The sequence below is a fragment of the Apteryx mantelli genome, chromosome 30 (assembly GCF_036417845.1).
Source record: "Apteryx mantelli isolate bAptMan1 chromosome 30, bAptMan1.hap1, whole genome shotgun sequence".
Lineage (NCBI taxonomy): Eukaryota > Metazoa > Chordata > Aves > Apterygiformes > Apterygidae > Apteryx > Apteryx mantelli.
Genome location: NC_090007.1, coordinates 2,764,171 through 2,788,575, shown reverse-complemented (window position 1 = coordinate 2,788,575; position 24,405 = coordinate 2,764,171). Strand labels below are relative to the sequence as shown.

The following is a 24,405-nucleotide window of genomic DNA, read 5'->3' as shown; positions in this document are numbered from 1 at the left end:
GTAGCCATTTGTGCATACAGCACCTGTACAACAGAGCTCCATTTAAAATTAAAGCCTTTCAACTCTAATATAAGAAATATTTAATACCAGCCACCTCACTGATACTGCCTCCAGCTCAAGAAAGATAAAGGATTTCTGTCCTCCCTTTACAGGACATAAAAGAAGCAGCTTTCATTAACACTTCTCAAAACAGCAAAAAAAAAAAAAAAAAAAAAAAAAAAAAAAGGGGAAGAAGAAGGAAGAATTAAGAAACAGGAAAGGGACACAAAGCTTTAAAAAGTTTACTATGAACATACACTGGAGTTTTCTTCCAGTAAGTGATACTTAGGTTTTACATGTAAGAGAAACATTCTGGAAATTTCCACTGGAAATTAAACATAACACTAGCCATGCAAGTACAAAAACTTAGCACTCAAGTGAGTTCAAGACCACATCTCAGTGACAGCATTCTTGTTCTTAGTTTACACTCTTCTTTCTTGTGTGCATTTTGCTTACACAGAGAAAGTGTAAAGCAAGGTGCAAAGGTGGCATGCCTTCTGAATACTTCTTAACACACTATACACGTCGTATTTTCTTATTCCATACTAAACCTAAAGTAAGTGTACTTACAAGGACTCTGGAAAACACCTTTCCTAACGAGGGGACATCAAGTAGATGTGCAAGTAGAAGCACGTAAGTATGCAACTTTTATCTTTAAATTGAAGAAATAGGCATAACAATGTAAAAAACTGCAGTTTAAGTAAGTTATTAAATATCCAAATCAACAACAGATCCCCAAAAGAAAGTGGTGGGAAAAATCTTTAAGAATCTGAAGTATCTTATAAATAAGGAAAAACACTGATTTAAAGAAAACATAATAAATGAGATAAACAATGCTGAAACTATCTTAGGAGAAGACAAGCATCTATGTATTATTTTGGGGAGGGAATGTGTTTTTCTACTAAAATGTGTGATATACGTTGCTCACTGCAAAGGAGAAATTTTTATAGCTTATTTTAGAAATGAGAAAGACGCACATGATTAAAGGGAAGTTTACAGCAAGGGAAGTCGTTACCTTGGTAAACTGGAGAACTTGCAAGAAAAAAAAAAGCAAACACTAGATTTTAAAATAAAGTCATACCTGCTTTTTCAGACTAAAGATTTGACAGGCTACAAATCAAGGGTTAACGTTACCTCTCTTTTTTTTGCCTACGTAACTACAGTTTGCTTACACATCTGTACTGCTAAAGTTACCCAGGCAAGTCCTTTGTAGCACAAAACCTAACCGAAAGCCTAAAAATCAGTTTTCCACCAGCATTAAAATCTTTGCCTGGCCTAGCACCAGAGGCTGTTACACTGCAGGGATCATGGTACTTGCTAATGTCACAAAAGCCAACTAAACAAACATCTTAATAATTTCTGATTAGGTTTAAGTTACAAACCCAATTATTGCAAAATATACTGAATAACAGTATAAAATTTTTACCATAGCTCCATAATTGCTTCTTTCCGTTTGTGCAAGGCCTTCACTAATGTCTGCTAAATTCGTCAGGCTACCACCGTGAATCCCATTGAGAGCTTCGTTATATTGTTCTATACTCTTATTGACTTCTTGGTGACTCTCTTGAAGTTGAGAAAGTTTACTTCTTGCCTAAGCAGAGAAAAACGTTTGGTATGTTAATCTCTTAATAACAGTCATTCTCATAAAACAGAAGCGTGCAGCTATTACTGAATTGGTTACTTCACATATTCAATATGTGGAGAATCGTTTCATCCAAGGTTAGACATAGCTGCAAGAGTATTGCATTTTTCCAGAGCTAGATTTTTCCTGACTCAAATTGGCAATTAACACAGTGAGCACCAGTCAAAAAGGCTTATTTTACGTACCAATATTTTTCTCTTCTGAAAAGCCACCTTTCTAGCTGATGTTCAACTCTTAGGCTTTTTAAAGGAGCAAAAAAAGGTGTACAAACTACAATGAATACCTGATTTATTTCTTCCTGTGTTGATTTTAAAGACTTAATTATTGTTTCAAGCTGCACTTTTCCAGCCTGGATACTCTGCTCTAGCTGAGTCTCTTCTTGCTGGAGGCGATTCAGCTCTGCTTTTGCTCTATTAAGATCATCTTCCTGTGATTTTAAATCTGATTCCTGAGATTGAATCTGCATTTTCAGTGAGGAAATCTGAAACAGAAAGTTACAAAACAATGCCAAAAACAGAGTGAAATTTGAAATAAATGTAATTTTTAATATTATATAAATTTATCATAAATAATAAAGCTGTAAAGCAAGCTTTCAACAGCTAAGGAAGATAAAAAGAACTTAATTTGAAGAATTACATGCTTCTTATTATGTAACACAGAATCCTTGGTAAAAGCAGGTAGGATGTTTTATAAAAACAAGAAATTATTAATATTCTAAATGACAAATACCACACTGATAAAGGTAATTAAAAAGAGTTTCTTCAGTGGTTACCTTGCAACTTTCAGAACTTGGCTCCTTTTCCACCCAAACATTTATCAAGTATTATAAAGCTGATTTTAACTCTGATAAAGAGTTAAATTTACATGATTACATAAGATGCTACTTATCCACTCTCTCACATGACCTTTTACTCTGAATTTCTACCTGAAGATAAAATGCTAGTATGAAGGGACCTCTGAAGACCTTCTGGTTCAACAGCCCCCTCGCAGTCTATGACCATTATGAAAGATATTTAGGTTAGCAAAATCCTTTCTGGGACCTCCAAAAACTGCTATTTATGGTAAAAATGAATAAACAAAACAAGCTTATTTATGAAACGAATACAGCTTTCTTCAGCAAAAGCTGTAGTATTTTTGAGCATCTCCAGAATTAATGTACACTCACCACCTGTGTTTCTTCCTGGCATTTCTGCCTTACGTCATTCAGCATATCCTTCAGTTTGGCTTTCTGCTGGTCCATTTCATCCAGGCGGTCCTGGGCATCTTGTTTCTGAGCCTCTAGCTCCTGCAAGTTACTTGTCTCCCTATCTAAATCATTTTGCAGTTCCTGAGGAGAATTCCACAGTTTGAGAGTTACATTTAGCCGTTGCCCTTATAAGAGTGAACAACCACAGAGGAACAGGTTGGCAAACTCCAAAAGATTCCCTATGTCATACAGACTATTCCATGCAGGCAAATGCTTTCTTTTGGGGGAACTTGTGTGAGACACCATAAAACAAGTGTCCACAAGATGGAAGGAGACTGTGACACAAAGCACCTGTAATTTGGCTATCCTAAAGGTAATGATCAAAACCAATACTCTTTGAACAATGATTTCCTAAATTACACAGTGTAAGTCAAGCACTAATGAAAAAAAACATTACAGACTGTTCATATATCATCATCTACTCATATTTGCCAGCGTCAGAAGAAAACATCTCTGATGAAGAACAGGAAAATAAAGACCTTCCTGTAAATTAGGGCAAAATCCAATACAAGGAAAGAAAGACTTGCCCAGAAGCAATACAAGGAAAAAAGCATTTAGAAGAAAGATTACTTAATTCCCCCCAAAAGTATTTTAGATTGAAATACATACTAATAATGATAAACAGAGCTTTTACCTGAACTTCATTGGTTTTCTGTCTGATTGATTCTTCCTTTTCCCTAATGTCCTGCTCTAGGGAGTATTTTTCTCTGTAAGAAAACAAACGTACATTTTGGTTAAATGGTTAAATAATACAACACATGACAAAAAACCAAACCCTCAATTATTCTGGAAACACAACACACCAAAAATGCCAGCCCACATTCTGAGACATTCTTTCAAGGAGTAAAAGAGTGTACCATTTATTCTTTGAAAAATATTATCTGTTCCGCAAGCAATCTTCTGAAATGACCTGGTGGGCTCCAGGGTAGCTTTACAAAATTGGCTACTAATTGTAGCATATCAGTGAGAGATTTGTCATCAACTTTAATCAGTTTGATTCATAGGCTTTAACTAGTTGAAAGACAACATAGCACCAACAAGTTATAACAAAACACAAGTAACAGGCACGTCAATGCACTACATACCAAAATGGTTCTTCTACTCTTAACATTCTCTGTTAATAGTCCACAACATTTACCTCTGCAACTGTGCAATTTCTTGACTAATATCATCAAGTTCCTTCACCCCTGTAAATTCTCCTGATCCAACAGAGCTTGAACTATCCTGTTAAAGAATGAAGTAGTCTATTAAAATGCCAAGTGGTAACAGAAGATCTTCCTTTGAAAAGACTGAAGACAAAGGTGGGACATGACCCACATTTTATGCATTTGAACAATTCCATGGGAGACATCAAAATATTAGGCAACAACCAGTGCGTGTGCCACATGATTCTCCCTGTGCGACCCGAGAATTTTCCCTATTCCCATTTAACAGATGAAATAGTTGAAGTATACAGCAGATAAAGGACATGCACAAAGTCAAAGAATAAACTTCAGGCAACGACAGAACAAAAATTCAAAAACGAAAACCCCAGCTTTGTTAAAGTCAATAGCAAAACTTCCAGGGAACTCAATTAAATGAAAATGTTATTTCAGCCATCCTAAGCCCTGCCCCAAATTAAAAATGCCAATTTCTCCAATTATGCCCGGTTCTTTCAGAGCTGCAGCTTAGTCATTTTTACAGCCATTCAGATGTAGAACAGGGAAGATACAAAGGTTCTCCTTTCCCTTTTAGGCAAGAAAATTGTCATTAAAACTCATTAAGAAAGAATATCAATATGTGGTACAAAATTTTTTCATTATAATAAGCATTTCAAGTCCTTTCAACAATCACTGTAACTGAGAGAACTGCAACACAGAACTCATTACTAGTATGACAAACAACAAGACCTACAATTTTAAACAGTATTTTAAAAAGAAGACAGTACAGTTTGCTTAGTTTGTTCACTTTGAGATTGTTGTGATAACCACAGGAAGTTTGGCTTTATCCAATATTAAAAAAAAGCCAACCCAATGAAATAAGTTAAAATGAGCTAGTGCATTAGTCAGGATAACACAGCTCGCTATTCCACATGAACAGAAAACTGTTTTACTATTTTCACAGTAATATACCGTTTATGTCATGTTATATTCAGCTAAAACCACAGTAAATGAAAAACACAAAGCAATGAACTGAAAATTATGGGAAGTTTAAAGCTCTTGCACCAGTGTATATTTATCACCCACAACTCTAGAGAATTAGTGCATCAGTAATTTTAATATGTCCACACCATGTTGCCTGTCTAAGAATTGCTTGTCAAATCAATGCACCTCCGACTGGTGAGGGAACTGATACCACTGGGTCAGCAGCCAGAACTGCTAACGTCACACTATTGTGACATTAGCATTATACCAAGAGCAAGTGTCACAGAACACAAGTGCCAAGACACAGAAGATGATGAAGAAATAATATCTTTTTTAAAATTAAAAGTAGAGTACACAAACAAAACCGCATTCCTTAGGACATTACAATTACTCACACGACGCATTTCTGTTAGTGCTGAGATCTCAGTTCCTACAGGAGTCAAGTAACCTGACAGAGTCTATAGGAAAAGGATATAGGAAAAACCTTAAAAGGACCAGAGCAATAGCAACAACAAAAATCTATGTAAGGGCTCAAAAGCTTTGAGCTTAGGGAAAGTAAAAGATATAAACGAAAAAGACTTAGTTTACAGAAAAGATGAGTATATTGACACAATAGAAGTATACACTGGGGTAAGTTTTAGAAATTTTGACACAAACTATTGAGGAAAGGAACAAAGCAGGACTCAGTAAAAGGATTAGACAGTCCTATAACCAATACACGGTATTAAAAGCAATGGCTGTCAGACTGTGGACCATCATGACTCAGGGGATAAATCAACCACCAATTCCCAGAAATTAAGCAGTCACCTCTTCAGTTATCCATTAGAAGAATTTTACATTTTCATGGGAGAAATGTGATACTGACCACAGTCAGGAAAATGATACTAAACCAGCTGAATAAAAGTCCAAATTTATTCAGTCATCTGTGGGGAGGAAGGGGTGTCTGCTTCTTGAGGTTTTTGTTGTTGGTTGGGGGGGGGGCGGTTTGCACAGGTTGCTTCTGCAGTCAGCTTCTCTTTGTCAGCTTCTCGTTGCTACTCTTGCTATTAGAATAAAGTGTTTCTCGTTCTTCATTTCAGTTGCTTTTAACAATTCTCTACACAAGGTAAAAATTTCTCTGTGACAAAGCAGTATTTTTCACCCCAGGCTTTTCTGAGAGCTATTATTCCTTTATTCACAGAATACCTTATTGCATTCCTATTTACTGCATTGTACTGTTAAAAATATATGTGTATTTTGAAATGTGAAAAAAGCTTTGTAAGAGGAGATAGGAAAAAAGCTGGCAATGATTTACCATAATATTATGAAATATAAATATGAAAAGCTAATACTCAAAGCCAGTTACTTTGAAAGCATATAAACTCAGTATACTTGTACTCAATGACTTACCTGTATGGGAGTGTTCCTCTCTGTGGGAGGGATCATATCTGGGGACAACACTTGTGGAGGATCGATCCCTTTACTGACCTTCTGTTGAATGAGATACATTGCTAGTGCAAACTGATCTTTGCTTAGCTTTCCCATCTGTCTTGTGTCTGCCAAAGCCCTGGTAAAAATAGATTATACTTACAAACAAGCAAAGCATATTAAGACTGAATACTTTACCAAGAAGTTTGAAATACAAATACATATCATTTTGTTTTGGCCTCAAATGCTTATTCTAGTAAAAAAGTTCCATAAATAGCACAATATTTTATTAGTCATATTTAGCTGAATAAAACAGCATTACACTCTTAAAAAATATTTAGAACATTAGAACTGCAAAAAAATAAAATAAAAAAAAAATCACCATTCACAGACTGATCTACACCCCCCTCCCAGGAAAGCAAAGTGAGAATTTACTCCTCCCTGCACTAAAAAGGAGGAGTTTTTCCATATAGCCAACACGTCTAATAATACCTCAAAAGGACAAGTAAAAAGACTTTTTTTTTTTTTTGTATCACTAGCTTCAAAATTCTGGCTGGATAATCTGATTTCCTAGATCAGATAGCTGCAAAAGACAGCTACTACTTAATTCTTACCATATATGCGCTAGGAGACTCTGGGATAGACCTGAATGCATAAAAATATCCTTTACTTCTTGGCCACTCACAAAACCATCCATGTCCATGTCTGTTTTTAAGAAAATATCATCGTATCGCACTTTATCAGACAGCGGTACTACCCAATTCACAGATGGCTGTAAAACAAAGTTTTATACTTCAGTCAAAAGAAGATAAACGATCTTTATCAACACACTGCCTACGACCCTCTTCAGAGTTGGATGTGAACATCTTGTACAATCAAATCTAATCAGTAAATTGGTATTTCCCCTCTTCCCATTAATGTTTCAGGTTAATACTTTTAATCTGAATTATAAATATTGATAAACAACCATTCATCAGCTGAAAAACATATTGTCTTATGAATATAGACCCAGCTAGGCATACCAAGCCCCCAGCTCTACATGGAGTTTTAGAAGGTAGATGAATTCCTTCTTTGGTGTTAAAGCAGATATATGAATAAAGCCTTCCTATGGAAAGCAAAAATTCCCAGTAAGGTTTGCTACCTCACAGTTCTTATGACTAAAATTCACCTTCTAGCCTTCAATTCTTCCAAATCTTACAATCCTCATTCCCTCCATCCAAATCCCCCAACAACAGACATTTTTTAAAAGTGCTTACATGAGGAAGAGAGCAAAAATCCATCTGATTTTTCTGCAATTTACTGATACGTTAAAAACAATCATCAGAAAACCAGATTTGTACCTGTGCTTGTTTGATGCTGTGCTTGGGAGACAAACTCCCTGTGCTATTCAGACTGTTCACACTACCATGAGAGGGGGTAGAACGTAGGCTATCTTTTGGCGGAGGACTTGCAGGGAGAACAGGAACTGCACCAGGAAATACAGGTGTCTTCTTTCTTTTGGAAGGTGGTATGAGAGAAGGGGGCAATACGGAAGGAACCGGCTCTTTCTCGAGAGCTCTGTAAACCAAATGCATTGCCTGCAAAAGCAAAGAGGGCAGATGTAACACATTCACGAACAGAACAAAAAGCAACAAGATTGCTCAGCATCAGTCATTGACATGTTAGTAAAACAAAGATGCTAAGATCAGAGATGTGAGCCAGAGCAGAAGGTGCTTTTCAAAGTAATTCCAAAGTGTTTAAACTTCATGACACAGGCAAGAGTCAGTAGACGGTTTTGAAAAAGATCGTTTCATAGCTGCATGTGAATGATCTAGGTTAGAAGAGCAGACTAGCGGACAAAGTTGCAAAGCTCCTGAGAGACAATTTTGAGTCATCTGCACTAGCACATATTCTGCGAACTGAGAATTTAAAGCAACCTACCACAGCAAATTCGTCTTTGTCCAGGTGACCATCTTTGTCAATATCACTGAGATCCCAGACCTACGGCAATTACGAAAAACACAATGATTTAGAGAACAAGTTACATTTTGTATTGTTGATGATCACCATCACCATATTAAGTATGCTAACAATCTCCAAAGGCTCATAATAGACTTTTGTAAAGATCATATGAGTTACGTTAGACCTAGCTAAACATTCTCTGATGAAACAGACTGGATTAGAGTTTTCTCGCAACATAAACCAAGTATGTTGTGGAAACATTGGTTTTAACAGATTCTGGATGCAACAAAGGCAGGTTTCTCATCTCTCCATATGGCAATTAAGGACTCATCAAGATGACTAAATCATCCAGAGGTGGCTTTTGGAATTCTGCAGAAGGGAATTTAAGCATCTATCAACTTTAGTTACATTATTAGTTCAAGTATAGTCAATAGAACTTGCAAGAGATTTAGAGGGATGCAAAAGCTGGGGAACTCTAATACTTAGCCTTCAGCTAAGATTGTTTTATCATTAATGTGACTGGGAGATAATATAGCACAGCGGACAAAATGCTAGAGTGAGGCTCAGTCATTTGAATTCTACTCCCCACTTTAACACTGAGCCTCTATGTAAACTTAAGCTAGTTGAGTTACTTCTTCTGCCCATTTCCTTGCTCCCCTGTCTTCTGTGCAAGCTTTTCTGAAACAGAAACAAGCTTCCTGTGTTTCTACCATGACAATAACAAGATAAAATAGGAAGTCTTTCAAGACTGAGTGCTTCATAATATTCCAGTACAAAATTAAAAGGTCATACTTAGATTTTGCAAATAATATAGAGAAAGAAGTCTCTCCTGAGGAGATGAAAGTATATCATAAGGCAGATACAGCTCTTACACAGAATGTATTCATTCTCAAGCATATCAATATGCAAAACATTAAAGAATACATTTTTAAATTGAAGCAGAAAAATAATTTAAAGGTGTTTGCTCCCCTTGCAAATATGCAATGGATGCATCAAACTCTGATCTTAGAAGTGGTTATAAAGATACATGAAAAAACAAAGAAAGAAAAGAAATCCCCCAAAATAGACTTGATAATTTGACAGCTACACTAAACTAGGATCTTTTAAAGTCTTCTCTTGTACAAACAGTGGATAGATTTTATGGTATGTCTAATAATTTGTATTTGGGAAATGAGAAAACAGTGGACTATAATGCTATAAAGGATATAACGGCTTAGGAGAGGTTTTTCTTTCCTTTAAACAGACGAAAATAAAATTTCCAGCTCTTAAAATGAAGAGAAAGATAATGAGGTCAATCTATTCTAGGGCCCAAATTAATATTATTATTGTTATTTTTAAGTGGATGACTTCAGAGCCTACTTAATGTTCTTACTTTATGGCATGCACTTTATGTAAAACTCAGCCAAAACCTGATCTATGTTGACAAGTTACACTTAAATATTTAACATTGCAACCAAGAGCAGTTAAATAGAGAATAGCCAAATCTAAACAGCATACTTACCCTTCCTAGGATATCAAGAGGTAGCTTTGAATTCATCAGTACTGGTTTTACTTTGTCTCCTGAAAGTAAACCATTTACTGGCAAAAGGCTTTCAAAAATACCATCAAACTTTGCTTTTTCTTCCACCTAGTTGGTAAGAAATAGCCTGAATAAGTAAAAAAGTGTGCCTGTGTGAGTGTTGAAAATGAGATCTTGCAAGAAAGTAAGTCTGGTCAGTAACACATTCATTCTGAATTTCCAAGCTTTCTTGCAAGTACCATTATGTGGTATTTAAATGTAAACCCCATGGAACTAGATTTAGGAGCTTAGTTTCAAGGCTGAAATTATTATAGCTAAGAGAATGTAATATGTCATATCTATGTTTCTGTAGTGTTCTGAAAGAGCAAAGCATTCTGATTAAAACACTGGTAACCCAATTTTAACCATTTCTGACAAACTCTGTAGAACTAAAACTAAACCCTATTCTTTCTAGACACTTTGCTTCCCACCTTATAGTGCAACATGCAAACTAAAATTCATCATTAGAAGTGATTTTTATTAAATTTCTACCTTTTGGAAAATGTTTGCATTAGAAAATTACCTAAATACAAATATTCCAATGTATATATCAAAAGTTACTCTATTACAATGATATATACTGTGTGCACCACTGAATACTGATTAGAAAGTATTAAGAACTCAAGCTGTAAATTAATACTTCGGGATGGATTTGGTGAAATGCTTCACTGTTCTCAGTGGGGTTCCTTTATACAAACATGAAAGTGCCTACTATTAAGACTCTGGAAGAAATCCAGGCAGAAGATTAAAATTCATTGCGTCTTAAAAACATTACACCAGGGGTTGTCAAAGGCTTGTTTAACACTTATTTAAAATATAAAACTACAGCTCAATATTCTCTACTGTGCACAAGGCTGCTATTGGAAAGGAAGGACTTTTGAAATGGGAAATACAGTTGATACAAAATTCTCTCAATGGGAAAATTACAGACAAGGAAAATATTTACTTTTAAAGAATGGATGGAATGTGTTATCTTATACACTTACCCTAACAGCCCAGTGAGTCTCTGTTGCAGGTGGTGTCATCAGTAAGGGACTGCTAGTGTCATGCTAAAATTAAAGACAAAGTTTTATACATATATATACGTACATACATATATACACACACACACACACACAATTCTGCCTCTAACCCTTACTAATTGCTTTAAGAGATGGTTATAGATATGAAGCTCAACTACACTGAAAAAGGAAAAAAAGCTGCATATATATCCAAATAAAAAAATTCGGTGTCATACTGATGTGCACTATTACAGTAGACGGACCAGTACACTGTGCATTGGTTACCTAACCACCGAACTAAGAGACGAGCTAAGCTGCTAAGAGCAGCTTCTGTTGGCAAAGCTGCAGTCCTGCCCTTTACTACACATTCCTGTTGATCCAGCCCCAAAATCATTACTTTCCTTTGCACAGAATTTAGGTTTCAGCCACATCAGCTTCCTGAACGAGCTCATTGCATAGTTACACTTGTACCAGTCTGGGAAGGGGCTGGAACATATTGCTAGGGAAAACAGGACTACAGCAGCCATAACTGCAGTTGTCTTAAGGAGAGGTCTGACAGCAGCCTGAAGTCTCAGAACCATGACATTTATGAGGTAGAAGATTACTGCAGCTTTCCATGTGAAGCCCTAGTTCTCAAATAATAAATATGTATATTTAGGTACATGCTACTTACAAATTTAGGAGGTGGCATAGTCAAGTTCAGACTGCTCAGGTTAACATCATGGCCGTTCTGCGCACATGCTACAAGGCGCAATGCGACATAGAAACCCTAGAAACAATACAGTGTATTCTGTTAAAATAAGCAACCATTCTAAATCACTGTTTTCAACCATCTATTTAGGATTTTGACTAATATTGTACATGTGCCACAGAGTAAAGTATGGAAAACACAGATACATAGCCATTCAGTTCATTGCAAACTGACAACTGACACTTTTTTAAAGATGATTCGAGAAAAACTTTACAATAATACAGCACAAAGAACTGAAAACTCAAAAGTTAGTTTTTCGAAAGAACTTTTTTGTAATTAGGTTACTTTTTCAGATTTTTGCATAAGAATTAATAACATTTAGAAAACAAACCAACAATTCTCCATATCAACAAGGTAACCAGAGCATTTGGTACTCCAAACCATTTTTAACATCAATAGAGTTATGTTCTCTCATGCAAGAAACATTTCTAAACTAAATCTCACAATTAGAATTCCTATTTGTTAAAATATCCGTGTCTATTGATATATGTATATCACACACATGGATTATTTAAAAACAAGACGATGAACAGAAAATTATAACCAACAAACTTCTCCAGCAGCCTCACTGAATAATGTTAATTAAACTTTATTAGATTACTAGATATATACTTTGGAAAAAAACCTCATCCTGCAAACAAAAACTTCAAATAAAGCTATGAATAGCTACTGTATGGCTAAGAAGGTTTTCTTGAATCAAAGCTAATCTGTGGAAGGTAATGTAACAGGTCTACATGCACATTTCATTTACCTGTTTATCTAAGAACCCTTTACCTTCTGGGTCAGCCAAATCCCATATCTGTAGAGATACAAAATAAAAGCTATTGCAATTTAAAAATAACTAAACTCATATCAACAATTTATATTTTGTATCTTGCACGGGTCACTGCAGCCTTCAAGTTATGAAATACAATGTTATTTAATTCTCAAGAACAAAAATGTTTTGCAAAAAGACTTTTTATTTCAGTCAGCTCCTCTTTCACATGGAGACTGACCTAACTGCAGTGAAATTACTCTTACGGAACAAAATATAAATACAGAGGTGTTTGTCTTTTACATGGTCTGAATTTTCTAACAATACAGAAAGTGTCACAAAACAATGAACAAGCATTTTCTTGCGCTCTGTGATCAACAGGGGATTCTACATTCCTTCCCAATTACCCTACTCCTGAATCAAACAGAAAAGAAACTGATTTCTTAGTACTTTATTTTTGAATTAGTATTTAATATTTATTCATATAATTATACAATTTCAGTAACCAGTCAGTCATCTTTGACTTTCCCCTCAAACCTAATCTCATTCTTTTTATTAAGACTCTCATAGAACCACCACCACCATATCTGCTTAATACACTACTGAAAGTGGTGAATGTGATTAACGTATGATGCTTCCACTTTAATAACTTCAAAATCTAACTTTTCTTTACAGCTGTCTTTTAAAATCTTTATAAAAATTATGATTATGACCTCCTGTAAATATTTCTTGTCTGACCTCTTGAAAGTTTACTTCTCTCCATAACATGTCCTGATCACATCCGCCGAAAACGTGTTCCTTATTCACTGCTTCCTACTCTCCCTTACTGGGGCCCTCCTCAGCCCACTTACTTTCTGTTATCTCCAGCTTCCCTTGACTCCTATGAGCTCCTACATCTCAGGAGCCAGAGGAACAGAATTATTTTTCTTCCCACTATCCCAACTGAAATCTCATAACCAGGTCATTTCGCTTCAAGCAATTACTTGACCCTACTCTTTATTAACTGTCCAATCATCCTGCTTTAATGTAAACTTTTCTTCTTTTCCCATGTGTGTTTCCCTTCAGATTTCTAGGAAACTGCGAACAAGCTCTGGGAGCCGTAACCAATCTGTACTTTACCAGCAGTTCAAAGGATCTGATTTGCTCTCCGCTGAATTTCCTTTTGCAATCCCCTTCCACTCAAGATTAGCTGCACCCGTGCAAGTATACATACAATGACTGCAAAACATTGTAAAATTCCTTCAACCTACTTTTCCAAGGATAACATCAGAGAGACCGGATTTTTTAAGAAACAGCGCAGCTTCACTTGCTCCAACTCTCCCTGTGTATGCTGGATCTACCTGAAAGAAAAAAATTCACATTCAACTGAAGCATGTCTGCCACAAAAGCAGAGATAGGAAACGAAATGTCTCTTGTCTCTAGGTCAAAAAGAGATATACAAGCATGTGACTACCACCCTGCAGGGAGAATTTACAGAAGTTGGAAGAAGGGAAAGAGGGAAATCTTGGGGAAGTGGAAGTTGTACTTCATTTTTTGTTAATCCTTTTAGAAACCTACCTGTTTGTAATAAGTTTCATATAACGGATTCCCAGTAGAAAGCTAAAAAAGAAGAGAGATGATGAGCAAGCCAAGAATGAACAGCAGTCACCAATATCTTACATTTAGGGAATGCCAAAGAAGCACATACTATATGGGACAAACCTATTCAAATTAAGCTTGGTGCATTACTGCCATCGAAAATATAAAACCATGTATTAGTTTGCTTGGTTCCAAACTAGATAGTTGAAATCTAAGCAAGTGTAAAACATCAATTCCCGCAAAATTCTGGCCAATGCGCTATTATCACCTCTTAAAACTTCTTGTTCACCAGCATTCATACTTATACTCACACTTCACAGAATCACAGAATCACAGAATCGCTGAGGTTGGAAGGGACCTCTGGAGATCATCTAGTCCAACCCCCCTGCTCAAGCACTTCTAATTAGCAACACTATATGGTAATAAGGTTTTGTAGACCAGCTCTGAACTATTTGCCAAGATCTTTCACATCCCAGTTTAGGTACTACTGATATCAAAGGTAAAGTCTTCATCAAAACACTGAGCTGACTACCTCATACTTTGTATATATACTTATGGAATATTTTCAGAAATTACATACACGCACACAGAGCACCCTGGTACCAAAATCTGCCTGCATTTGTGTGTTTTCACAACTAGGATCTTAAGCTGAAACAGAGTATAAAAAAATAGAATGAATTAATTAGCAAATGTCACAATTCCTTGGCAATGTTCTTTGAAGATTTCAGCTTGGTGTCATCCCTGCGTTACACAAAAGTAGCAGAGTCAAAGGTAGTCCCTGCCCTTTCAGTATACTAATCGAGCACAGTCCCCTTCCTTCTTGCTGACATTCCAAGCAAACGGAAACCGAGATACCAAAAGAGTCAAAAGCCCCAAACCCGTCTTCTCACTTGCATCCTGTGACTGTCACACAAGTTGTAGTTATGCGAAGGTCGTATCTTCAATCTATTCTCCAGCCTCAACCTCAAAAACATTACAATCCAAACAGTCTCACACAAATCAGTCCTTTACAAAAAGGCCTTAAAAACACAAGCAACAAAACAACCCCAGAAACACAATCTAACCACCGAGGCGCAGAGATGTCAAAACACTCCAGAGCCTGCCAGGACATCCGCTCTCCACCTGCGGGACATCAGTGAGACACCCGATGACTGGTTATTTCATGCTAACTCTGATTATTGCTATGCCACCTCCCAGACGCTACCTTCTTCCTTATCCACGTGGATTTCTGGATGTTCTGTCTACACCAAAGGGAAATAGGGATGGAAATCTGCTGAGGGAAAACGAAGACTGATACTGAGCATGCAACTTTATTTTACACGTTTCTGGTAAGTTTCCAATAAACGTGCCAAATCGTAATTTAAGGAGCTATTCAAAATAATTAACCCTCCAAAAGCAAGTGAATGCTGAGCCCTTCAAAGATCAATTATTCTACTTGGCTAAAAAGATCATGCATTTTCAGAAGAGCAGTCTGAATGCACTCTACTTATATCCACCAACAAAATTAGCCACTGCATTCTCCAAAATCAGAACACTCATCATTTTTCTAGAAGCTGGAGAGGAGTTTGGAAGAAGGAAGCTATGACCATGTCATAAACCTGACTCATCTTCTTGTTGGCTTGTAGAAGGTCCTCACAGATAAGCACTATGTTCCTGTCCAAAGTAGGAAGCGCATCATTCAGAGAAAAGGAGGAAGTAGGAAATAGTCTAGCCAATTCTGAATAAAATCTATCCTGAAAGCGTATGCTTTAGCCAGCTATCGCCCAACCATATACCTCTCATTTCTCAGAAGGCTCAGAGCAGCTAGCCAAAGACCAACTGCAAGCTCCTCTAAGTAATTTGGCCAATATCCTAGAGCCTGTGCAGTCTGGATTCATACCAAGACACAGAGCAAACCGCTCTAGCAGCAGCGATGAATGATCTCATCCTATCAGCAGACATTCTTCTCATCCTCATTTGATATTGTCAGCCGTGACATACAGCTGCTTTACCTGACAAAGGTGGCAAGAATCCAGGGCGAAGTACCTAAATGCTATGAAGTTTCCTCTACTGCAATCCATTCATCCAAGTGCTGTCGGAAAGCAATGTCTTCACCACTGCACTCTGCTTGCAGAACTGAGCAAAGATTAAGCCTCTCTGACCAATTTACCTAGCTGACTGCATCTCTGTGATGAAGCAGGCCAGGCAGCACGGGCTCAAGTGATAAAAATAACACAGCTGCCCATCTACTCTTCACCGCATGCAACCACATCACTATCATTAAGATGGTTCTGTAATCTGACAACACCTGCCAACGCAAAACCTGTACAAGACCATGTCAATGCTGGCAATCAAGGAAAAACATTTCCAAGAGTTTGCAGTTGAGAGGGGTTTAATAATACTCTGGATTCTATCCCAACTCCACACTGTCAAATAACGTCATCTACGACGACTGCTTTTACACCATCTCTCAAACAGCCACTTCGCAGTCCAGGCGCTCTGTCTTTCGAGCTCTACACGGATTTCCTGTACAAATTTGAACGAAGATCAAGTCTCAGTATTTGCACTGTCACAGCAGACCTAGTGTACTGGATTTGTTCAACACACGCTACACAGTACAGGCATATGGATACATCTCCATGTCCCCTAACAGAGGCCCGAGGAAAGGCAGGAGTAAGCTGCGGCTACCAGAACAATTAATAGAGCCAGTTCCCAGCAGCCCTCTTCCCTGAGGTCAGCTCAGGTCCATACAGGACTTTGGACTGGATGAATTATTCTGACGTTTTCCTTGCTGTCCTCATGTTTCACAACTTTCCTTTGGTCACACTCAGCACATCAAAACATGGAAGTGAACAGGTACTGTGAAAGGGGAAGAACCAAGGTGTCCCACGAAGACGACAGCCAGAAGAAGGTCGCTGCTGCCCCAGAAAGATTCACTTGACCTTATGCTGCTTGCCGAGTATTCCTGAGCTGTCTTATGAGAGCTACAAAACGATCCGTGCTGTCCAAGTATCTCTAATATAACTCTCCGTAACCTCCACAGGGTGTAGGTTGAACACGCCTAGCACAATGGAAAGACTACTGATAAGGTGATCAAATAGGCAAGAAAATAAAGTTATCAAAGGTAAATCAACACTGGCTTCTGCTGTTATTTAACACCAAGAACTGATTTTACATGCTTGCTCTTAAACTCTTTTTATGCATGGCAAGCTTAAACAGAGCAAGCTGAAATCTGTTAAATATTTTGCATACTGTGAGTTAGACGTCTCAATTCCCATTTGTAAAAACATAACTTTATGGATCAGGAAGAACATCATAATAAAATACATCTATTGAGAACAAATATGATTATTTTAAGCACGTTCACATGCTTGAATTAAGTTTATTGTTCATAGATCTTAATATATTGCTATGAACATTCTTATTTTATATACTCTGAGTGAATGTGCTTCAACATGATAGTATATTTAACCTTTCTTATTCCTTTTAACATCACTTCTGGCCTTTTTTATATCTAGCAGATTTCTTTGTAGTAAACATGAAATTGAGACTATTAAAAGAGGAAGTTTGTTAACTTCCAGTGAAATTCTACTTACTGCCCTGACTATAATTAGTTTAATCCTGACAATTCAACGGAAGAAAAAATATTTCTCTTGAACTCTACAATGCTTCCAGTGAATTAGTTGGAAAAATATGTCAAAATAACAGATATATCCACAGGAAAAGGCCCTTTTTTCCTCAAGATATGTACTGTGTTATATATAAAAGAAAATACGATTGATGCCACAGTTCCACAAATATCAGTTAAAATTTGCACAGCACAGAAGCATGATTTCTAGTACTGTAAGTTTTTGAGACCCACCACATGGGACACGTTTTTACCAGTCTGCTGGGAGACTGCATGCAAACTTTCGCAGAAGTTCCATAACAATAAAGCCTTTCAAGTGCAAAGTTTATTTTACGTATACACTTTGCACCGCAGCACTTAACTTGGAAACGTTCGATAACAGTGTGCATGTTTGTGGATGTTTTCACATGTTTCTAACATCTGTTTAAATAAACGAACGCATCCAATCAAGACACTTTGCTACTGAAACGCTAAAAAGCAGCGCTCTCTCTTAGCAAGAGACGCAGCAAATTACATATTACCCAAGCATAGTATAACTCCACGGAAAGGTAACTTTTCAGAGTGTCGTGAATGAAAAAATCTATTACTAAAAGGAAAGGGATGCATTTAAATGACTTGGATGATCAGCAGCAGTTCTGACTTCCTGACTGGCCTAGCAACAGTGGAGAAAACAGTTTTAGTTTCAAAGCATTAGTTTAAATTTCTTACAGGAAATAAGTAAATTGGACACCTCCACAGCACTATGGAAAACAATAAACAGTAATCGCACTGCTCAGGTTTAAATTATTTGGGTGAGAAACCAGTGGAAAATACTTAAAACAACGGAAAGGCTCATCCACGCCAGCACTGCGGGCATTAAACCCCAGCTGGAAACCCGGCCTCTCCCCAGAGGCGCGCGACCCCGCTGCGAGCCCAGCGCCCAGCTCCAGGGTCTTCGCTCCCCCGCAAAGCCCCGGTGATGCCCCCAAACCTCCTTTTCCTTCCCTCCTCCGAACCCTTCACCGGCACAACCGCAGCTACGGCTGCGCGACTTCTTCACCTCCCGAGTACGAGGTACGTGACACCCCAGCAGCTCGGGAAGGGATTTGCCCCGTCACACCGACACGGCAACGGGGTGTCGCCCCCAGAGCGGGCAGGCGGAGAAGGGCCCCATCTCCCCGGCGGGCGCGGCCCTGCCCCGGCCCCCGCACCACGCCAGGCCCCGGCTCGCACCCGCCGACTGCTGCTCGGGCCGGGGAGCCGGGGAGGGGGGAACGCTGGGGGAGCCTCGGGGCTGCCCTGCCCCTCCGGCCCGGGCCTCGGCGAGGAGGGGGCGGCCAGGGCCCTGCGCGCCCCCCCGCCGCCTCCTCCCCGCGGAGCCTCGGCGCCGGCGGGCAGCTCGGGGCCGCCCCGTGCCGGTCCCCGCCGCGGGCTGAGCCGCCCCCCGCCCCCCTCCCCGGCCGCGGGCAGAGGCAGGGCCTGCGTCCCGGCGGCGAGCCGACCGCCGGCGGCAGGGCGATCCGCGCCGGCGAGGCCCCGCTCGCCCTCAGCGCCGCGGCGGGCCCCAACGGCCGTGCGGCGGCGGCGGCGCGGCCCGCCTCGGCTGCCCGCGGCGGCGAGCGGGGCCGGCGGCGGCGGGCCGGTTACCTGCTGGCTGAGGGGGATGAGCGCCGCCATCTTCCTCCCACTGATTCGGGCAGCGGCGGGGCGGGGCGAGCGGCGGCGGCGGGAGGCCGCGCCTGGCGCTGCGGGGCCGCGCCGGGGACCGCGGCCTCCGCCGCCCGCAGCCGCGCCCGGCCCCCGGCGCCGGCGGGCTCCCGCCTGCCTCACGGACGCGGCTCTTCTCCAGGCGCGCCCAGGTGCGGCACCGGCGTTACCGCCTCCCCGCCCGGAATGGGGAAATAGCGAGCAGGGGCCTGGAGGAGGCCAGAGCGGCTTGGTCGCGGGGAAGCCAAACGGGTAAGAATCGGCTTCTGAGGCGAGCAAAAGTGAAAGAACGTGAGCTCGGTCGCCCCATGGGCTAGAAACCGGCCAGGCTGATGTCAGGGCTCCCGCGGGTCCTCCCGTTCCACAGCTCCTTCCTACGCAAAACTCTTCTCGGCCAGCACTAGAGTAGCTAAAACGTAAATGCTAAACCAGTGACTCAGACTGGCTTCAGTTTTTGCTTAATTTATAGCGTTAGTTCTTTTCAGAAGAAAAAAAGAAGCTTGGAAATGCAGAAGAGGAAAACAAACACAGAGGAGATGGAGTAAAGTGCCTGAGCAAGACTGAGTTACTAGGTCAGACAAAAATAGGCACCTCATTCACTATTTTAAAATCCCCCTTTTCCCCTCCAGAAAGCTTTTTTTCCTATTGAAAAAATAATTAACTTGTTTTAAGACAGCTTCCAGGCACCATATGTATTCATTACAGATTTCTGAAGGGAAAAAACTGAATGCATTTACATTTTTAAGGGGAGACTTGTGGACGGACGGACTGCTATCACTCAAGACATACACTGAGAGCAAGAAAGTTCCATCAGCAGATAAGCAGTGGCAGAAAAGCCAAGAGCAGCTGCTGTGTGTTTGCAGAAGCTATAGAACTGCAGTAATCCTTGAAATTGTGACAAGTGCACAATTACTATAGAAGCTTAGCAAAGCTCATCTCTTCCTTAGTTTGAAGTATGTTGTGAAACATGCTTCACACATTTGACATGCTGAGTCCTTTAATGAAATAAATTTTAAAAGCTTATTTTGATATTTCCTCAACAAAAATGAGCACAAATTTTACATTTAATATCAAACTATGAAAGTGCAAAACATTTCCAAAAAACTAGTGCTTTATTATAGGTGCTTTCAGCACTGTTAAGATACATTTAGTAAAAATTAACCTTTCCTATAGAGAATTTAACAATCACTACCTTATGGTATTTTTACTAAACATAAATGAAATAGCTCACAAAAATTTAAAGTGTTGGTTTTTAAATCTTGTTTTAATACAACTTTATCAGTGCAGATTTCAACAAGCTGTTAACAAAACATCAAAGTCTTTATAAAATAGAGATTAAAGTGAAAAACTGTCTGTGAACTTCTTTCAAATAATGATTAAAGGTCTTCTTTCTTGAGAGCATTCCTCACTGATCTATCCCTTCTAGATTCTGTTTTTCTCTCTGCCTTCTTCTTAAACCTTTCCTCAAAGTATTTTTCTTCTGTGGCCCTTTGTCTCTGCTGCTCTTCCTCGGTCTGCTTTATGTTCATTTCCTTTTCAGGACCCTAGTATTAAGATTATATTTTTATACTGGGTCTGCACCAATATAATCTTGCTAAAATTGGATGGGGAATTTTTAAAATCTGGTAACAAAGAACCAAAACAGACACAAGAATTTCACATATTACCTTTGTTTCTCCCCAAGTTTCATCTCCAAAGTCTTCTGCATATTCTTCATCATCAGTTATCAAAAAGTTGTCAAAAATTGTGCCAGCTCTCACCTTTGAGGGAAGAGGGAGGAAAAAGAAAAACCAAAACAAAATGCCTCTTTGTTTTCTTAACAGTTTTAATCTCATCTTTTAACCATGTATTTGTATCATATTAATTTATATTACTCACATCAAAAACCCTTTAGTTACACATTTTCAGAAACAAAATCTCCCTTTTTAGAGAAGTGTTTGCAAAAATCTAAAGAACTTGTCTTAACTTAAGGCACTTTACCACTCTTCTTAGAAGTTGTAAGTCTGATCACTGAGTAGTAAGGAAGCATGAGGTAGGGAAGGAAAAGATCTCAGAGGCACCTCCAGAGGACTTTTCTCATTCATTTTTGGGGGAGTCAACTCCTTGAAGCCCCAGTTAAGCACCTCAAGTCAAGTGGGATGAGTCATACTTTACAACATTTATAAATTCAACAGAATGGTTTAGGCCCCTCAATTATCTGTAGGTGATTATGATCGAAACAATAACCTCAATAGAAGATCTGTCCGTTTTACAGATTTAGTAATTTTGTACATATGTTTAAATAATAGCAAGTTGAAAATACAGGTCATCAGCTAAGATCCCAAAACAACATATATTATCTATATGCAAAGGGTAAACAGGCTGTTGTGTACTCAATGAAAAGTTCTTTATTTTCTATTTGCAAAAAGGCAACTGACCTGCCAGATATCTAGTCCAATGATGCTAATATTTTCATAGCTGTAGATACTGAAGTCTGGTGAGTAATTTGGATTGTCAATCTGTGGATGGGGCCAAACTCCTCTATAATTTGGGTTATCAATCTGCCTTGGTTTCCATTCGCCCTACAATAAACCACATGTTCTGAATACAGTCAGGCAAAAAGCAGTTTCCTTAAAAGTCACCCATAACTAGAATTACTAAATTATTTATACTCTGTATAGAGGATTCTTGACCATAGGATGATGCCATTCCCCATTCACAGAATCATCCCAATCTTCAGGTTTCCGAGCACTGGTGTCCGTAATGTATTCAGGTTCATCCCAATCCTATAAAAAGATATGGGAAGATTAAGAAAGTAAAAAAAGTAGCACAGTTAAACTATACTTGAACTGTGGCATCGAGTATGTATTTAGTAAGAATAAAATAACCCAGTAATAAAGAATAAGAACAGATGCAAGAGACTAAGTTACCGCAGGTTTGACATCATTTGGATCATCAATTTGGACTCGATCATCCCAGTCACTGGGTTTCTTCACTCTTGGATCATTTATTTTCCTTGGTGGCAAAAAATCTAAATCATCTTCTAAATTGCCTGATGCAACCATTTCATTATCAATTTTTACTTCATAAGTCTGATCTGGCCTTATAATCAAAGTATACAAATGTGTATATCCATCAACCTGGGTTTTAAAGAAAGGAAGTAAAATGTTCAAGAACCTTAAAATACATAGCTCTTATGAACAGCCTTGCATCAGAATTATAATACTAGTCTATAATGGATTTATCATAAGCAGTTAAATCATTAAGTTATAATCATATTATTATGTATTAAAAGTTATTTGAAGATACAAAATTAGAATGATTTTTAAGACATGATGAAAAATTAAACTTCTCAAATGGTGATGTATATTCAGAATAATTTTTGTGTCAATATCCCTGTAGCTTGGTTTTTTTTGAAGTTTATGTATCTTTGAACTTTACATTTACCTTGCATCTGATTGGTTTCTTGAGTGGATGAGGTTTATTCTTGTAATTTAAAATAACATGGACTTTCTTTGTGTCAGATCCACAAATATCTGGCCCTACAAAGAGATTATATGCTTTGTACCCTTAACCTCTTTGTACAAAAATAGATTGCTTACTTTACTTGCCTTCTAAACTCCCCCCTTCTATTTTTGATAAATGTCTAATGACAGTGCTTCTATTCAAAGTCTCTAAATCCACCTTAGAACTGCATTCTGGCTAGCTTGGGGTTTAGTTCTGTTACAGCCCTAACCCAGAAAACAACAGAAATCCAGTAAAAGTTAAGTATTATCCGTGGTATAAGCTGAATAACTATTAATTACATTACATTCACTATGCAATAGTAAGCTTTATGAGAGATTTCATTTTGAGATACAAATGTATAAGTTTCTCAAGTAGAAAACTACATATGATTATGTAAGAGCAGACAGTATGGTCTTTCAGTCACAGGTCTTAAAAAAAAATCTTGCTGAGCAACTGCTTTTTTCTTTCTAAGCTCATTCTTTAACCATTTTCAATTGTCCTTCAAATAAGCTCAGAATGTAACTATAAAACAATGACAGTGTTTCAGTAATGCAGAAGTAACTGAACTCACCAAACATGATGTAATAATGTGAATCTCCACTGAGGTTCTTCTGATCCAGGTTTGAAGGAAAAATTTTAACATATCCCCCACCACAATCTATCTTCTGCTCATGTTTCACAGTATACTGAATGACCAGAGTCTTCCCTTTGTTACTAAATGGTTTAAATCGTGAGGAGATAGCATAAAACTTAGAATTTTCACTAGTCTGTAGACCTGTAAAGATATTAGCGTAATAAAAAAACTTACATTTTCTCCATTTGCAAAGAAGAAACATTTTTATTGCCATGCAGGTCAAATCCCTAACTCTTCCCATGGCTCCCACAGTACATTTTAAATTAGCTCCACAGACCTTTATCACGCACTGGATCTCCATAAAACTTCCCAGCTGTGAGTTTAAACTTCCCCAGGTCTGGCTTGTACTCAGAATTCATCCACCTCTTGTGCCAGTTTGCTGTTCCGCAGTGCCGTTGCCAGCGACCACAAGGGAATACAAGAGTTTCGTCAGCGAGCGGGGCTCCCCACCAGCCCGCGCAGCCGGTAGAAACCGTTACCCTTTAACGACCGATACCGGCCGCGGCCCCGCCGCGCCCGCCATCCCCTTCCCCGCGCCCACAACCTCCGTCCAGAAACTGCTCCTGGAAATACACCGCGGCGCGAGCAGGCCCCAGGGCGGCCCCGAGAAGCAGGACCAGCCGCAGCGCTCCAACGGCCGGGGCGCTCCCGGGGCCCCTTCGCGGCCCGGCCGCGGCCATCGCCCTCAAACGCTAACGGACGCGCAGCCTCGCAGCCGCACCAACGGCAACCTGCAGCTTCGCGCCTTCGGAGCCCCACCCTGCCCACGGCGGGCTCTGATTGGCTCGCCCGTTTACACGCGTTGTGAGGTGAGGCCCGATTGGCTTAGCGCCCTGGAGGGAAGAGCAGACTGCCACGTGCCCGCGCGGCGAGATGCACGCTGGGATTTGTAGTCGGCGCAATGACCGGCCCGCCGCGGCGCGCCGCCTTGGGATTGGCTGGTTACGCCCAA

At 39.3% G+C, this 24,405-nt stretch overlaps 2 protein-coding genes across 3 annotated transcripts in view; both read right to left on the bottom strand.

Moving 5' to 3' along the window:
- EPS15L1 (epidermal growth factor receptor pathway substrate 15 like 1) overlaps positions 1-19,303 on the bottom strand; it is a 46,581-nt gene extending 27,278 nt beyond the window's left edge. The window contains exons 1-16 of one of the 2 annotated variants that reach the window (XM_067313078.1): positions 19,274-19,303; positions 14,020-14,061; positions 13,713-13,802; positions 12,460-12,507; positions 11,631-11,726; positions 10,943-11,005; positions 9,900-10,025; positions 8,378-8,437; positions 7,798-8,034; positions 7,072-7,229; positions 6,440-6,596; positions 4,066-4,151; positions 3,562-3,634; positions 2,847-3,008; positions 1,965-2,162; positions 1,466-1,630 (exon numbers count right to left, since the gene is read on the bottom strand). In XM_067313078.1, the coding sequence (XP_067169179.1) occupies positions 1,466-1,630; positions 1,965-2,162; positions 2,847-3,008; positions 3,562-3,634; positions 4,066-4,151; positions 6,440-6,596; positions 7,072-7,229; positions 7,798-8,034; positions 8,378-8,437; positions 9,900-10,025; positions 10,943-11,005; positions 11,631-11,726; positions 12,460-12,507; positions 13,713-13,802; positions 14,020-14,061; positions 19,274-19,303 (1,791 nt within the window). Of the gene's footprint in view, positions 1-1,465; positions 1,631-1,964; positions 2,163-2,846; positions 3,009-3,561; positions 3,635-4,065; positions 4,152-6,439; positions 6,597-7,071; positions 7,230-7,797; positions 8,035-8,377; positions 8,438-9,899; positions 10,026-10,942; positions 11,006-11,630; positions 11,727-12,459; positions 12,508-13,712; positions 13,803-14,019; positions 14,062-19,273 lie in introns of those variants that run through there. The other variant, XM_067313079.1, reaches the window with a different exon arrangement.
- Positions 19,304-20,555: 1,252 nt separating this feature from the next.
- On the bottom strand, positions 20,556-24,212 carry CALR3 (calreticulin 3). The gene is made up of 9 exons (XM_013956105.2): positions 23,998-24,212; positions 23,731-23,832; positions 23,391-23,594; positions 22,760-22,854; positions 22,243-22,452; positions 21,985-22,098; positions 21,751-21,894; positions 21,001-21,093; positions 20,556-20,877 (listed from the first exon to the last, which is right to left on the bottom strand). Exons 1-9 carry the CDS (start codon positions 24,131-24,133, stop codon positions 20,710-20,712), a joined length of 1,266 nt encoding a protein of 421 aa, XP_013811559.2. The 5' UTR covers positions 24,134-24,212; the 3' UTR covers positions 20,556-20,709.
- Between the last annotated feature and the right edge of the window lie 193 nt (positions 24,213-24,405).